This window comes from Oncorhynchus nerka, linkage group LG15, assembly GCF_034236695.1.
Source record: "Oncorhynchus nerka isolate Pitt River linkage group LG15, Oner_Uvic_2.0, whole genome shotgun sequence".
In the NCBI taxonomy this organism is placed as follows: domain Eukaryota; kingdom Metazoa; phylum Chordata; class Actinopteri; order Salmoniformes; family Salmonidae; genus Oncorhynchus; species Oncorhynchus nerka.
The window spans coordinates 73,009,399-73,026,947 of NC_088410.1; the positions used below are offsets into that span (position 1 = coordinate 73,009,399).

The window sequence follows — 17,549 nt, forward strand, 5'->3', positions numbered from 1 at the left end:
TGCTAGTGTAACTTTCTCACTGTGTTGTATTGATAGACATGAGGGCGGCACTCGTTGCTCGTCCTTTAGCTTTTCATAGTGTTTCTGTTGTTAGAGCAACAACAACAGCGGAGTCAGAAAAATACTCAACCAACATGGAAGGACCAGTGTTTAGGGTCTATAAAGGATTTACCAACCATGGCTGACAAGTGGCTATGTGCCAGGGAAAGAGACAGCTTAATGCTTAAGAGCCTGCATAGTGCAAATAATAAATGTTTAACCTGTTTATATTTTTACTCTCATATATTAACGCTCCAATGCCAAGCAGGAATATAACACATCGGAATAAGAACGTTATCATGAAAAGATTAATAAGGATCTACTGATGTAGGATCATAATTTGATCACCCTGTTGCAGGATAACTTTCCTGCAATGCCTTAATTTAAAAACTTGTAGTGTATTTGATGTTTAAAAAGGCTTCTGAAGTTTGTAATTTCCAGACTTTATTTTCCCTTAAGAAAAATGTCAACCCCTACAAAAATATCCATGAATTATAATCAATTAATTCAACTGTCCTGTTTCTACAGGATCATTTTTCTGCTGTAGCAAACTGGTTCAAATTAAGATCCTACACCTGTATTATCTGTCTTCTCAAGACAAATAGCTGGAGTGTTGATTGAAACAGCCTCCTCTTTACCATTGTTACATGTTGATGGTAAAAAATACTCGGCCCAGAGGGATTTAGGCCCAGAGAAAGCCTTGCTAACTGTCAATGCCTTTCATATGTTCACAAGGCTTTTCCTATGCTGCAATTCAAGCCATTCAATTATCAGTAGCTTTGTTATTTAAAGAGATAGAAAGAGCTTCTCCAGATATTCCTCCTCAACACCCTGAGAATAGAGAACAGAACATGTGCATTAGTTGATTTTAATTGGAGCACACTTGAAATTCATACCATTCATAAACCTGCTTGGAGCAGATTCAAACTGGAGTGGTATGAGTGAGAGCTCTTGGGGTAGGCTATGCAACAATAGACAGTACAGGTGTTGAGGTAGCAAATGTATGTCACCACTTCAAAACATTATTTCTTATATCCTTATATCCTGGTAAAATATGATCATCTAAAATGGGACACATTTTAAATCCATCCCTCAGATTGGGCAGAACTCGGTCTTCTGATTATACAGTTAAAGCCAGCTAATTGCTCCTGGGATGTGTCACCCACTCCCTTACACTGGCCTTCCAAGATGTATTTGGTCAGTCTTTGCACTGCCCATAAGTAATAAATATTTCACTGATTTAATATTGCCACATGAGACAGAGCGACAATCTGACAACCGACCAATGTTGTATTACATTACATGAATATTCACAAGCTGCTCCGTGCTCGCCTTACAAATGGATTTGGGCTGAGGTCTTGGGAACCTCTCAGAATGAGCAACACCTCTGTGGGTTTCTCACCTGGGCCTCTCCATTCCAGAATTTATGATCTCAGCACATCTGAATAATTAAAAGTACTCTTTTTATTTGCATGGTCTATTATTTATCAGCATGAAAAGACTGGAGGAATTATAATTTCATATACAGTGCTGAGAAATGATCCACGGCTGCATACACCAGTCATTTCCTCGCCAGACTGATAATCAGAGAGCAGATGCTCTGTGTGTTGGTCTGTGCGGTGTGTGTGTGTGTGTGTGTGCATGCGTGCATCTTTGTGTGTGTTTGTCTCTATGTTCACCTGCGTCTCATCTCCATATTTATCCCACTTTCATCTTGCTGTTGTATGAAGTCCAATCCAGGCTGGGGGTTGGATGTGTGCATTGAATTATACAGTGTTGGATTGATGATGACCCAATGATCCTACAGTCACCCCTTTTAAATGGTTGCTTCTGTCTTCGCTCTCTCTACCACACAGTCAAACCACTCAACCAGCCAATACTGCAGGTTCTCTGTCTATTTTAGAGTTCTCTGCAGTCATCCAAATCTGTATAGTCAGAGGCTGATGTTGGCTGGATTACAAAGCTCACCTGATGCAGCGAGCGCTGTTGTTTACTGAGGGCACTGTGTGTGCACTGACCCATCCCACAGTGCTAACAGTTCCATGCTGTAAAGTGAGGAGGTTGGGTTGCTGGCTGACGTCTTGGGAGACCAGGACTTATTTCCTTGTGAGGCCCTCCTGGGTGCCGCAGTATGTCAGTCACATTGCATGCTGTCCTAATCAAAAGTGATGACGTGGGACACCAACTGTCGTTGCTGGAGTGGATCCCAGAAATCAGCCATCATCCTCTTGGCGGTGCCAGAAAGCACTGTGACGCCATGAAACCAATACTGAAAATACCCTTCAGACGGAAAGTGGGAGGTGGGATGCAGGCAGCGTGGCAATCACACTCCCATGATAACTGGCAAAGTGACATCTTCATCATGGACTTGAGACCACTTAAAGCAAAATACTGTTATTTTGATGTGTATGATAAGCTTGGTTCAATGTCATATCTTTAATTTATGGGGCGATGATTGTTATGGCTACTTTAGGCCTAACACAATAGAGGTGCTCGACTATAGTTCTGCCCAGTTCCTTCAGATATATTATTCTTACACATTTAGCTAGCCCAAGATTCATTCCCCCATTTCATTTCAACATAGTAACTGTAGTGAGTCACTGTTGTCATTGTGTTGACAAGCTCTTAATCTCTCATGTGTATCGCTAGTCTTGCGTCTGTCTCCCCACTCCGTGCTCTACATCGTGATGCCTCCATCTGATTCATGTCTCTGGAAGAGAGCAACAGAAAGATAAGGATGGAGATCCTGTTATCTAAAAGGGTCCCCTGACTTGATATATGTGTGCAATGCATATTTCCAATCCCCATTTCAAATGTGACAGAGGAACTCTTATGCCATTAGGCAGATGCAGGGTAAGATTCAGTAACTTCCCAAGAAAAGAGAAGCTTCATTCGGTTCAGCCAACACTTTATGACTTGATTTATGGGTGAAATTGAGGTCATTTATCAATTTTCATTTTAATTTTTGTTTCACTCATCAATTGAAACAATCACTTGATTTATATTGAAAAGTGTGAATTTGAATTATTGTAAGGTTCCTGAATAACTACACTTGTGCGTGCATCTCTGACCAACCAAATCTCATCACTTGTATTTGGTTCATTGTCTAACATTTGGGATCACAGCGTTCTATATGCTTATCAGAGGGAAATTGTTAATCAACTCAAACAATGCAGAACCAGTTCATACAGATCCCATTTAACCCACGATGATGGCCACATCACCACAAAATGACTCTCTGTCCTCCTGCTACAGTGCTGTACAGTACATCAACAAGGTTACATACAGTAGATTAACAGATGACACTAAATATTAAATAATTTGCAAATCACTCAATGTCTTCATTCAATCTCTGCTCCATACACAATTCAAAGGCCCCTCTGAAAGTGAAGAATATGGAAGCTTCCATTTCCCCTCCCCTGAAACGTCCATTGTTTCAGTAGGAACGTAATGGATATCATCTGAGGACTCCTGTCTGTACCAAGACAAGGTTCTCTGAGTGTTCCTTATCTCGCTGCTTCCACACTCCTCCTGGGGAGCTCCGATTCTCCTCCAGTAATGACTATCTATCCAATTTAGTCCCCTCTCTCCAAGGGGAAATAAATCCACCATTGTCCTAGCTGTTGATGAAAGGACATGGAGGTCCCTAGCCTCTCGCACCATGACCTTAATTGACAGGAAATTGTATTCGCCTCTCTCTCCCTCTCTACCCCTCTCCAAAATAAAAAGGTGCCTCCTGGATTTACTTGACATGCCACTGGGATGACACTGCTTTTTTGATCTCCTTTTTTTTCTTTCTTTCTTTTTTTCTTTCTTTTTTTCTTTCTTTCTTTCTTTCTTTCTTTCTTTCTTTCTTTCTTTCTTTCTTTCTTTCTTTCTTTCTCTCTCTCTCTCTCTCTCTCTCTCTCTCTCTCTCTCTCTCTCCCTCCCAGCGGCTCCTAAGGGCCCCAAGCTTTTGATGACCCCCACCAGGGCAAAGGTAGGGGACACGGTGCGCATCACTGTGCAAGGATTCCAGGTAGGCGCTGGGGTTCCTGGGGTAAGTGCATGGGGGTTTATGAAACCGGAGAGCCATGTCAGTTTGGGATAGGAGGGGACAGGGGAGATGTGCAGTTAAGCCTGACTTCTGATATAGTGACCATTCTTACAGGGTGAGGGATATACCATATGTCTTCTCGGTCTAAGGCTAGCATACTGTTTGTTGTTCTGTGGAAAAAATGTGGGAAAAGTGCACTATTGGAAAATGTGACTGGTTTGAATTTTTGGGGGGAATATTCTTATCTTTTCACATTTCTGTTTCACTGTTGCGTACTGTCTATGCCTCAAGGCATTAAACTATTTCAATGAAAAATGAATAACCCTTTTCAAATCTGTTTGTTTATGGATACCTCCAATTCTCTGATGTTCTGTTGTTTTCTTAAGTCTATCTCCTTAAGCCAACAGGCATCCATGTCAAGCTGTTAGAGGATTCCTCAGCAGAGCAGAGTGAGGGTTTGTTCCTGCTAGAGCATTCCAGTTAGGAGTTTTTAATTTTTAATACTATCATCCTTTGTCAAAAAAATACAATCTTTCCTGCAGTGTGAATGGTATTTAGCTGATCCCCATCTCAGTGACAGGGATAGGGATGACACAGTGGTGGCGCAGGTAGAGAGGATAAGGTTAATCCTGATAGGCCATGCTAATGAACCGGCACACCAATCGCCTTTGTTACTGTTCATTCACTGCTTCATGAATTTCTGGACATGATAGCACTGTTTGTTTTCATAAGGTGTCTGTTTGTCATTGTTTTGTTCTGGTTTGCTACTTTTGAATTGAAGAGGATCTAATCATGACACTGATCCGGTGCCTTTAAGTTTAGTGTTGTGCAGCAGGCTGAAACCTGGGCAGATGTATGTGAGTATCTCCACCCACTGATCTCATGGTATTTGAAGTTGTCCTTTGAATAGTGTTAAGAATGGTCACTATAAACAGGCTTGACTGGGACGTACAGCCAATTGGGCCCTTCGGAAGCAGAAAAGTAAATCTCCCTTATCCTTCACTGGACCAAGGCTCTGAGGTTTCACCAGTAGATAAGATTTAGTGCTAAATATTTTACCTCTTTTGGCTTCTCATAGTGTGATAAAAAATATATCAGTATCCCCTACGGTTTATAGTATCAGAATAATGCATAATCACAAAGTGTGGGATTTTGCCTTTCTTTCCATTGATATGCTTAGTCCCCAATCTGTGGTAATACACATGAAGATGAGAAAGGCACTGACTCTTTCATTGGGGCTGGTCTTTTTAATTTGGTTTCTCTAAGGCCGTTGGGGATATGTGACAGGAAGGTCTCACTCGGACCTTTCAATGTTTTTTATTATCTTGGTGTGACCTTATGCCATGAGACTATCCCGGATCAACAAAACCCTTTCGCTTCTGTCATCATGTGAATTCGGAGGTTCAATAACTCTTATCAGCACAGTCGTTTTTGAAAGGTGACACAAATCACACCAGCGTAGTCAGAACGATGACAAACCAGCTCGTCAAGGCAGATATTCAGTTCATTAAAGCATTTCTATGGGTCACACAAGGTGGCAAGAGTCAAGTCGTCGTAGATTCTTTAAAAGGGCTGGCATGTCACATTTCTAATTGCTAAAAGAAAATCTAGTCAGATGATCACTAACAGTTAGTTTATCTTAATGGAATTTCATTCTGTTGCATCACACTTTTCTTCAGGAATACATGTCAACCGTTTGTCAATCTCTTTGTCCCCTTTCACCCAAGATGATTGACGGCAACATATTTGTCCCTCAGTCCTGCAGTCCTGAGTTCCCTAGCCAGTTCTTCTTCTGTGTGGAGTGATCATCATTCCTGATGATGTGTTGTTCCCTTTGAATAACCTTTGAGCGCCACAACCCCTCATACCACTCTCTCTACTTAACGCCCTCTGCTGACGTGTTCTCCAGCTGACTTGATTCTAATAACATGTCTGTTTCCAGCAGATGGCAGAAAAGACATCCAGAGGAGGACAGGCAGGAAGGCTTATTCTCTGAGGGAGAATAGCCCTCTTAATAACCATGACAACCCTTTTGAAAAGGGAAATATTTTAAAACTGTGTGGGGAACTCTCTGAAGAGGCATGAGAATGAGAAACATTTTGTAAATGTAGTGTTGATTATTAATGCATGCTGTTAACTCACCATTGCGTTTGGGGGAAATAGAGTGTGTATTATTCATGTAGCCTTTGTTCTTAATCTCTTGGCTGGGACTTATCTATTTTTCCCCTCTTGTCCCTCCCTCCCTTCCTCACACACATTGTGGTGGTCTGGTGATAGAATGAGGTGTTCCCTGAGCCCCTCTTCACCTGGACCCGGGTCGGGGGGCGTCTGCTGGACGGGAGTGCCGAGTGGGATGGGAAGGAGCTGATTTTGGAGAGAGTGCCAGCCGAACTCAACGGCTCCATGTATCGCTGCACGGCCCAGAATCCCCTGGGCTCCACGGACACGCACACCCGCCTCATCGTCTTTGGTACGTGTCCAAACTCATCACCATATTCTCTAATCCTAGAGAGCATTGCAGAAAATCTCAAACTTAACACTAATTCTTATTCATGGGATATTTTATTCCCACTATTCAAAGGAATATCTTTATTCAAATTTCAAACACCATTAAATTTGTGTTTCAACGGTTAATATTATTCATCCACATACTGTAAAGTGTTAAGCATCGCATTTATGTAAAAAAAAAAAAAAAAGAGATTTGTGGCCATTTTTAGATATGAATTATCTATGCAAACTAAGTGCATGATTAATAAGTGATTGTATCACTAAATGACTCAACAATGCCTCTCCAACAAAGGCTGATTTACATAAGTGAGTAATGCCTCTCATCTGGGAGAGTAAAAATCCAACAGCCATTAGAATCCCACAAGCAGCGTGTATTGTACCCATTTCCTCCAACACTGACTGCTACTAATCACATGAGAGGCCCATAAAATAATAAATAATATTTTTTGTTGACAGTGTCATCCCACCTCTTTGTTCAACGACCCACCACGTGCAAGCTAGATCAGTCTTTTCATGATGTGCTATTTATCGCAGTCCCAGTTTGCTTTAGTTGATGTGGGAGTTGGACTGCTTGCTGACTATTACTCTTGTACTGTATGTCCTGCTGCCCTGGATGTGTTTACCCTTGAGCCCTTTGGAATTAAAACTGATCAGAGGCCTGTCAATCATAGCTGCTCTACTTTAATCAAATCTGCTGCTCCGAGGATGAATGACTTCTCCTATGTATTATATATTCTCTACTCTCATTTTAAAGGTAACTGCTGTGCAACAGATGGAACTGATATACACTGAATGTACAAAACATTAAGAACACCTGCTCTTCATACAATATAGACTGACCAGAGGAATCCAGTTTAAAGCTATGATCCCTTATTGGTGTCACTTGTTAAGTCCACTTCAATCAGTGTAGATGAAGGGGAGGAGACAGGTTAAAGAAGGACGTTTAAGCCTTGAGAATGTTGAGACATTGTGTGTGCCATTCAGAGAGTGAATTGGCAAGACAAAATATTTAAGTGCCTTTGAACAGGGTATGATAGTAGGTGACAGGCTCAGCAGTTTGAGTGTGTAAAGAATTGCAACGCTGCTGAATTCTTCACACTCATCAGTTTCCCGTGTGTATCAAGAATGGTCCACCACCCAAAGGACATCCAGACAATTTGACACCACTGTGAGAAGCATTGGAGTCAACAAGGGCCAGTATCCCTGTGGAACGCGTTCAATACCTTGTAGAGACTGTTCTGGGGTCAAAGGGGGTGCAAGTCAATATTAGGCATGTCTTCCTAATGTTTGGTACACCCAGTGTAAATTGTAGTCTAAATGCGTTCATATGTTCAAGGGCTAGTGTCCAGGGTTAACATATTCACAGGACATGGTAATCTTCTTACATTGCTATAATGTAACTAAGAAACAATCTGTCCATGATTTATAAATCCCCACCTTGACATCCTTCCGTGAGCACGATTTAGAAAATGTCAGAAATGTACAAATTGTTGAAAGGGCTCAAATAGCCTCCTTCTAGGGAAACTGCCACTTTGGGAAGGTGTTACCTTGGGGAGCGTTTTGGTAGAAAGAGCACTAATGCTTATTTAACACCCGGATGCCCGATCAGTTGTCATCGGCTATGTGTGGAGTGTAGGCTATCTGTCTACGTCTATATCCTAGATAGCTTCCACTCATACTTAGGGGAGCTAAATGGTGATTGAGTGACCTTGGCACCATCCCCCGTGGCCTTGAAATGAGACACTTTTCTCTCCAGGGGCAGGGTGGATATTTGGAGCTCTGCTCACTTGGCTAACTGTTCATTATACATCATCAGGTATAATAGAGTATAAGGATGGGATGCTATTGAGACTCTCCACTGGCAGAAAGCAGTACTCATATCTTAATGATGAACATCTCCAAGCACCTTAGATATAATACCCTCGGTGATTACACTGAAGTGACTCAGCAGTGAAGAGGCGGGCTGTCACAAACCCACTGATTTCTCTCTGTCTTTGTGACTGAGTGGGGAAATCACATGTGGATATGGGGAGTTTGTTAGAATAGGAGCTCTGCTGTTGCCTTCTTGTCGGACCACTGTTCTAACTGCTGCTCTGGCTTGTTCTGTCAGAGTACCCAATGTTCACAGCTCTATTAATACAGACTCACCAGGGGGATGTTATTTTACATGAGCTTTAGGAACAGCTCTCTATTTTCTCCTCATCTCACTTATTTTGCCTCTCTCTCTCTCTCTCTCTCTCTCTCTCTCTCTCTCTCTCTCTCTCTCTCTCTCTCTCTCTCTCTCTCTCTCTCTCTCTCTCTCTCTCTCTCTCTTGCTCTCTCTTGGTCTTGGTCTCTCTCTCTCTTTCTCTTGCTCTCTCTTGGTCTTGGTCTCTCTCTCCCTCTCTCTCCGTTTCCCCTTCATGTCTCTCAACAGAAAATCCGGCCATGATGAAAAACACTCAGAATCCGAACAGTAAGTATGGCAGCTATGAAGACGATTGACAGAGAAAGTTTCTATTGTTGTCTTTTAAAAAGCATTTCTCCTGTTTGTTTGCTTCTCACACATTTTTCAAGATGTAGTTGAAGACATCTGCAATGACAAGCATGCAATTTGTATCCAAAATGGCACAGTAACAAAGGACTTCTAGCTACTTCTCGGTTAGCGTTTGATGTATAAGCAAACTGACGACAGGTGTAGACATGTCTATCATTCTATCATCAACACAAGGGAACAGATTAACCAGAAATCTCTCCCCTCTATGTTCAGATACAATCATGTTTCAGTCACTATCCACTTTTGTCACTTTGTGAGAACTGTGAGATTAGAGTTGTATCATACCCAGTGTGAGGCCTCATTTGCAGCACCTCAGATTATCATATGTAAAGATAAGGGATTATCAGAGGAAGCCCATAGGTATATGAGTTTTCTCTCTCAGTCTCTTTCTGCTGCTCTGCTTGCCGTATTTTACGGATGTATATTTGAATATGCAAATGATCCGGCAAGCACAGGGGCAGGTGTGCCACAGCAAGGACAGAATCAGGTCAACGTGGAAGCCACCGATCGCGGTGCGAGGCAGTGCGAGGCACAGACATGACTCGCATGCAAGTCAAATCGGTGTAGAACATGGCCCGAGAGGTCGCTGCACACATGTCTGAACGCTCAGTGGCTGATCGGCCCACTCCTCCCCCTGAGTGTGTGGGAAGATCACCCTATCAGTCAGTCAGAACAGGGGCTACAGCAGAGCAACAAACCAAGCTCCTCTTCCATCTCTGTCAGAGCTCCAATGCTCTGGCTGTCCTAACAAATGTTTTAGAATATTGATGATAATGGAAATTAACTGAGGGATAGAGACACAAGGGAAGGAGTGAAGGCAGTGGCCATAGTAGTTGTTTTTATTGCAATCCTACTTAAACAACTGGAGAACATGAGGCTATTTCAAGTGTAGTTCTAGCAGCAATATCATTTTTAGTGGAGAATGGGTTAAGCTGCCATAAAAGCAAAGAGACAGGATTGCCAATTGTCCTTGTATTGAAAGCCATTACCAGGGGATAACATCGGACCAAATCTGCTCTGTCAGTACATGATTTGGTTTCATTTAGTTTAACATTATGGCATAGAGGGTGAAAACAAATATCAATGTTTTAATTGAAATTCAAGTCTGCTTTGTCTTAATTGTTTAGATTTAGTTTAGTTTGTGTGTGTCTAGTGATTGGATATTATAAATAGTGATCTGACTATGTCTTCCTCTGGCCCTTGCAGATGGAACCCCTCGCGTGGATGTGCTTGGACCTATATGGATGGTGCTGGCCCTGGTCCTCACAGTGACTGTGGAACTGACGTGAAACCTTCCAGCCAACACACACAATGCACACATACACAATACACACACACACATACACACACACACACACACACACACACACACACACACACACACACACACACACACACACACACACACACACGCACACACACGCACACACACACACACACACACACACACACACACACACACACACACACACACACACACACACACACACACACACACACACACACACACACACACACACACACACACACACAGATACACACACACACACACACACACACACACACACACACACACACACACACACACACACACACACACACACACACACACACACACACACACACACACACACACACAAACATATCCCAAGCCCCTCCAACACACACCCACACCACACACACAGTCCTGCAAGCCTTTTCCAGTCATCCAACAGGCCCTCCATGCGTCAGTCTTTCAGGAACCAGTGCCACCACCCGATGGCCCTCCACTCTGTTTTTGTAATGAAATAATAACCAAGATTATAATATAAAGAAAACAGCATAACGTACTGAACATGAGAATAACCACCTCCAGTATACCCCTTCCCCACACCTTCTTTTTTGTTTATTGTCCCACCTCTGCCTGTTGATCAATAAAAATCAGTTGCTAAAAAAGGGGGAAAAAAGCATTTGGGTTTGTTTTGATATGTTCAAACATTGCAGGAGTTGACTGTGGAGAGAGACATGAACCGACCGGTGTTGGCAGGCCCACCACATTGACCCCACCCAATTGTCCCATTCACTGGGCTGTGCTGTACCCAATCTTTAAACTACAGATGAACAACTGGAAACTAAATACTCAATGAGAACATTGTTTTTTATTGCTAATCGGTTGTTGTTTTTTTCCGGATGGCTTGGAATGTGCAATAGGACTAAACGCAAAGAGAAAATGGATAATCTTCTTTTTGAGTGTATTTTGTGTACATCCGCGTAAATATTGAAGATAATCAGAGGTTTTATGGGTTCAGGTGAGGAATGGTTGATGAAGAGTTGTGAGGGTTTGCAGCAGCTCACAGCCTTTGTTTGTATTTTCTCATCCTTTCTTGCTGTTTCCAGAGATAATCCTATAGGCTGTCAGGACAGAATCGTCTTTAAATGAGGATAGAAAAAACAATGCAAGTAGAGTATCTTACATTATGTCCGCCGTTCGGGGTTGTGGTGCATGTGACGTTTGACAATTCTTTCTCCTTTTCGTGTGTTGCAGTGCTCAACATCTCATTGTCACTGGCCTGTAATCCAGTTATTTACTTGTTGCATACTATCTTAAGTGACCTGCGTTGTGTACAATATGTAACTCTTCCCCCTGACATCTACTAGTAGGGTCATGTTATCCACCATTCCAGGAAGATGCTCACCCGACGCAGAGTGTAAACAGGGTTGTTGCATTTGTTTCATATCACCTGTATTAAAATGGAGAGATTATCAAATCATTTGGTTTGACTTTACTTCTACAACCTAACTGTGTTTAAAATGACATGCAGTAAACTACCTTCTTGTCTTTACCATGGAAGATAGATAAACCTACTTCATTCATTCTTACTTCTAAAGGCCTACTTAATCACATCTTGGATAACAGGATGTCAATATACATACAAAACCGTTAGAATAATCCCATCCCAGAATAATGAGGAATCTAATGTATACAGTAACGGTTACAGTAACCGTTAGTTACTCTACTTTGAGGTCATGGTTAAGTGTATATGGATGAATTTGGCTGGAATATCCTTCCAGATGTCCTTCCAGATGTTTTTACCTCCAGAATATCCCTTGGGCCATCTTTTCTTTACAGAATATCTATACTAAAGCTGGCGATTAACACACGATTTAGCTGCCCTTCACAACTTTTCAAATCTGTCTTGGCCTTGTCTGAAAGACTCCAGTTTCTGGAAATAATTAGGTTGGAATATACAGCATTCTGACATTGCCATTAACCCCTTTCTACTGCTCTGTATGTCTGTCTGCGTTCCACTGTCACACTGTGAGGGGTTTGCTTACTGCAAAAGAATCCTGCGTCAGAAATTCTGGAGAATTGCAATTTAAACTATTCTAGATACACCGTGTATTAAAGGATTAAGGCTTAAACCAGCAGAGAGGTAAGAGGGGAGATTTTTAGGGCTTAATAGAACGGATAGAGCCATCCTTATGAGGATGGGGTCGTCTCACCTTGCTAAATTACAATCAGGGGCGGATTGGCCATCTGGCAATTCTGGCAAATGGGTGGTCTGGTGGAAATTTACACACAGAAATATTTTTTATATAAAATAAAACAATAAAAAGTCACACGGAAGGTAGGCCCATGGGTCTGTTAAGATGTATTTTTAAGATGTTTGCGCAATTTCTCTGTTATACTCATCTATAATGAGCTTTTGACTGATCAGTTGGCAATGGCCGGCCCCGGTTTTGTGATAGGCTAAGCTGAGGTCACGCAACATTTAAAGTCAAATGTGACGTCAGCAAAGAGACATACTCCAACTCTGTCATCAGTTAAGACAGGCAAGATCATGGATCATATAAAAATAGAAGGGTGCCTATACATTTAGAAAGAGACAATTCTACATTTTCACCTCACTCAGAACTTCCTATTTTTTGGGCGGCTAAAACCATAATTTGGTCAAACAGTAAAGTTCATTATTCTCATAATTCCTGTAATGAAACTGTCTGCTCTGCCGCTGTGCTTGTTTTGCTGGGGCCTGCTGCTGTGATGAGCGAGCCACTCTCCTCTCCCCCATGCACTAGAGAGAAAAATGGGATCTGATTCTATAACAAAAACACAGCTTTGGAAGTTGTGTCCCCTTTTTTCCTGTCGAAGCGAGGATGGTATCAGATTTCTGTAGGTATGGTTGAGAAACACTATACTGTAATGCCCAATGTTATGTTTCAGCATGGAGAACCGGGACGGAAGTAACACTTTCTTTTCTTTCCTATTTACTCAGAAATTGATAGAGCTAGGGCCACCATATTTTATGACAAACGTATATATGTCCTCTACCATTAGAAAGTGTGATTTCATCTGTAGGTTAATTGAGTTAAAACGAAATAAGTCGAAAACTGAATTATTGTAAATGTACTTTTGTACCTACCAGTGGGGCTGAAGAAACACAGGCTTGGGATGGAAGTAACGGCAGGCGAGAAGTGCATGTTTATTATTTTTAATGCTCATTACTTTCAACACATGTACTATAATCCATCATTTCATGTTTGTGTTGATTCAATAAATAAGGTTATAGGTTTGATATTTAAGAAAATTAACCATGAGTATTTTGCCAATATTTTGCCTTATAATATTAATCAGACTAAAAATGGATCACATAATAGCTATATTAACCATAATGTTCTCATCTCACTTTAATAGGAATGTAGTAAGAGATGTTTTTTCAAAATGTTCATTGACTATTCCAGCTTAGCCTTACCAATGTTACATCCGCACCACCCCTCTCTCTCGTAACTTCTCCCTGGCTAGCATCCAAGACTACCAAGAATTTCAAACTTAAGCTGTCATTTAGTCACTAGTATTGGTTAAGACAATAAAATGTGTTTGTAACCTTAAAAAATGAAACACAACTACAACAACAAAAAACACTTCCAGATCTTTTTATTCATTTTCTTTCGCTCAATAAAATTGGCGGAGAGCACAGATATGAGGGCTTGTGTGGATAAAATGCCAGAGACCAATTCTTGTCCCAGTCCGCCCTTGAGTACAACGCACATTCAATTGTTTTAGAGATGAGTGCTGAGTAGCTAGGGAACAGTATGAGGGGAGGATATGAATGATAAATTGTAACTATCTTTTCAGTATTGTGTATTTGGATTCAAGAGGCACATCAATACTTTTCTTGTTCTTTTTTAGAAAACAGCTCCAAAAGCTATGATGAATGCATTAGGAAATGTGGTATATTGTCTATAATTTTACTGCCTAAGTAAAATGCACATCATTACTTTGTTTACAAAATGATAAAGTCTGTGAGTTCAGGATATACTAATTTGTTTTCCTGATCATGTTTTTTAGAGTCCACCTGAGGAAATGATGTATCCAGTCTCTAACTTACAAAAAGTACATATGTACAGTGCATTCGGAATGTATTCAGACCCCTTGACCTTTTCCACATTTTGTTACGTTACTGCCTTATTCTAAAATTGATTAAATCGGGGGGGTTTCACCCAATAACGTACACACAATATCCAATAATGACAAAGCAAAAACAGGTTTTTAGAAATATTTGCAAATGTAATAAAATAAAATAAATGTAAATACCACATTTACATAGGTATCCAAAACCCTTTACTCAGTACTTTGTTGAAGCACATTTGGCAACAATTACAGCCTCGAGTCTTCTTGGGTATGATGCTACAAGCTTGGCACACCTGTTTTTGGGGAGTTTCTCCAATTCTCCTCTGCAGATCCTCTCAAGCTATGTCAGGTTGGATGGGGAGCGTCACTACACAGCTATTTTCAGGTCTCTCCAGAGATGTTAGATCGGGTTCAAGTCTTTGCTCTGGCTGGGCCACTCAAGGACATTCAGTGACTTGCCCCGAAGCCACTCCTGCGTTGTCTTGGCTGTGTGTTTAGGGTCGTTGTCCTGTTGGAAGGTGAACCTTTTCCCCAGTCAGAGGTCCTGGGGGTTCTGGAGCAGGTTTTCATCAAGGATCTCTCTGTAGTTTGCTTCGTTCATCATTCTCTCGATCTTGACTAGTCTCCCAGTCCCTGCCACTGAAAAACATCCCCACAGTATGATGCTGCCACCACCATGCTTCACCATAGGGATGGTGCCAGGTTTCCTTCAGATGTGACACTTGGCATTCAGGCCAAAGTGTTCAATCTTGGTTTCATCAGACCAAAGAATCTCGTTTCTCATGGTCTGAGAGTGCCTTTTGGCAAACTCCAATTAGGCTGTTGTGCCTTTTACTGAGGAGTGGCTGAGGAGTGGCCACTCTACCACAAAGGTCTGATTGGTAGAGTGTTGCAGAGATGGTTGTCCTTCTGGAAGGTTCTCCCATTTCCACAGAGGAACTCTGGAGCTTTGTTAGACTGACCATCTGGTTCTTGGTCACCTCCTTGACCAAGGCCCTTCTCCCCCGATAGCTCTGTTTTGCAGGGCAGCTCTAGAAAGAGTTTTGGTGGTTCCAAACTTCTTCCATTTAAGAATCACTGTTTTCTTGCTGCAGCAATGTTTTGGTACCCTTGGTTTTTGCTCTGACATGCAGTGTAAACTGTTGGACCTTATATAGACAGGTGTGTGCTATTTCAAATCATGTCCAATCAATTGCATTTACCATAGGTGAACTCCAATCAAGTTGTAGAAACATCTCAAGGATGATTAATGGAAACAGGATGCACCTGAGCTCAATTTCAAGTCTCATAGCAAAGGGTCTGAATACTTATGTAAATAATACGTTTTTTTAATACATTTTCAAAAATGTCTAAAAACCTATTTCTGCTTTGTCATTATGGGGTATAGTGGGTAGATTGATAAAGATTTTTTTAATTTCATCCATTTTTAGAATAAGGCTGTAACTATACAAAATGTGGAAAAAGGGAAGGGTCTGAATCATTTCAGAATGCACTGTATGTGGATGTTCTTTGAAGGCCCATCTATGATAAAAGAGATAGTGGACCAAATAAAAGCACACATCCTGGCTCTATTGTGTTTGTGTCGTGTTCCGGATATTTGTAGGGCTTGCATATCTGATGGCCAACAGAGGAAATCGATGTAATCATGCCTGTAATGTATGCAATATATATTTTTCACATGTACATAACAAAATACACATATACACATCAATTGCTTTATCTTTTGACATGTCAGTGCTAAACTTGTAATCAGAATGGCCTTATGGTAATTACGCCCTCTGATAGTCATGTATAGCTATCAAGTTCATTTTCCCCTCATCCTACCTTATCTTAATCTATTACACACTCCACCTATCCTCCAAAAAGAACCCTTACGGTTATATGGTTCACCTTAAATAGTTATGGCTGTTTAAACTGTTTACATTTCCCATTTCATGTCCATATCTTATCACAATATCATTTCACAGGAGGAGAAGAGGTGAAAGTGTCTCCATACAACACTGCACATGCTGGCAATCATTTTGTTCTGCAGTGCTCCTGAATGGTACACCTGAGATGGCGGAGGCAGTGAGGAGAATGAGCTGCCTTTGTGTGACACCAGTGAATTATTCACGACTAACCACGCCGGCTGAATCCAGATCCCTTTATGGGCATCTGGAGCCTATGCTATCAGATGGCCAAATAGTGTCTATGTCACAGAGGACACCGGTCAAATGGCTCCCTGCAGGACACACCTCCCTGAGATCATCGCATCGCTGCCGGCCCAGCTCTTTGTTATGACCCTGGCCTCGGTCAAGCGTGTCGTTATCGGCAACACAAATTACAATTTGACAGCTTAACTGCAGTGACTGAGTGACAGGACTCAGGCGTGACAGAGATGTATGTATTGTATGTCAACGCAGTCTATAAATATGGATGATATTGTCAGATACATACAGTCAACATTCCTTTTTGGCATTGAGGCTCTGTCTTACAGTACGGTGTGTGATAGAAATGCACTTACCCAGTCATTGTTTTTAGAAGTCTGTGCTTAAATGTACAGTTAATTTCTATAAGAACATGATCCCTGGCCTCTTTTCCTGTTGTAGCTGAGCCAAAACCAATGTGTTGTATAGTGTGTTGTATAGTGAAAGATATTTCATCTTTAGTTTTGTCTGTGCAAACAACTGTATCCTGGTCATGATGTCCTTAAATGTGACCAATCAGCCTTTCCCACGCCTTAGTCAAACCACGTCTTCAGCAGACAGCAGCCTGTCATGTGTTTGAACTGGATCATTATTTTCTTGTTGACATAGGTCTGAAATAGAGACATATGATCCAGGCCACTCCTACAAATATAGTCATGTAAACGTTAGGCTCAACAGCACTATAGTCTGAATCTGTGTTTAACCTTGTGGTGATATAGTTTCCAAATTCTTCAAACACTTAATTAAACCACTCAGTAAACAACATGATAAACTAATCTTGTGATGAGACAACAAATGTAAATATGTACACTGGAACTATCTAAGTATGACTGTTCTCTACGACATAGTGAAGGC

The 17,549-nt window shown here is 41.4% G+C and overlaps 1 protein-coding gene across 3 annotated transcripts in view; it reads left to right on the forward strand.

The window, feature by feature from the left end:
• LOC115143266 (immunoglobulin superfamily member 21-like) overlaps positions 1–11,866 on the forward strand; it is a 286,018-nt gene extending 274,152 nt beyond the window's left edge. For 2 of the 3 annotated variants that reach the window (XM_029683481.2, XM_029683483.2), the window contains exons 7-10: positions 3,972–4,078; positions 6,353–6,545; positions 9,000–9,038; positions 10,326–11,866. In XM_029683481.2, coding sequence (XP_029539341.2) covers positions 3,972–4,078; positions 6,353–6,545; positions 9,000–9,038; positions 10,326–10,408 — 422 coding nt within the window. In that variant the 3' untranslated portion in view covers positions 10,409–11,866. The remainder of the gene's footprint in view (positions 1–3,971; positions 4,079–6,352; positions 6,546–8,999; positions 9,039–10,325) is intronic. The other variant, XM_029683482.2, reaches the window with a different exon arrangement.
• The last annotated feature ends 5,683 nt before the right edge of the window (positions 11,867–17,549 follow it).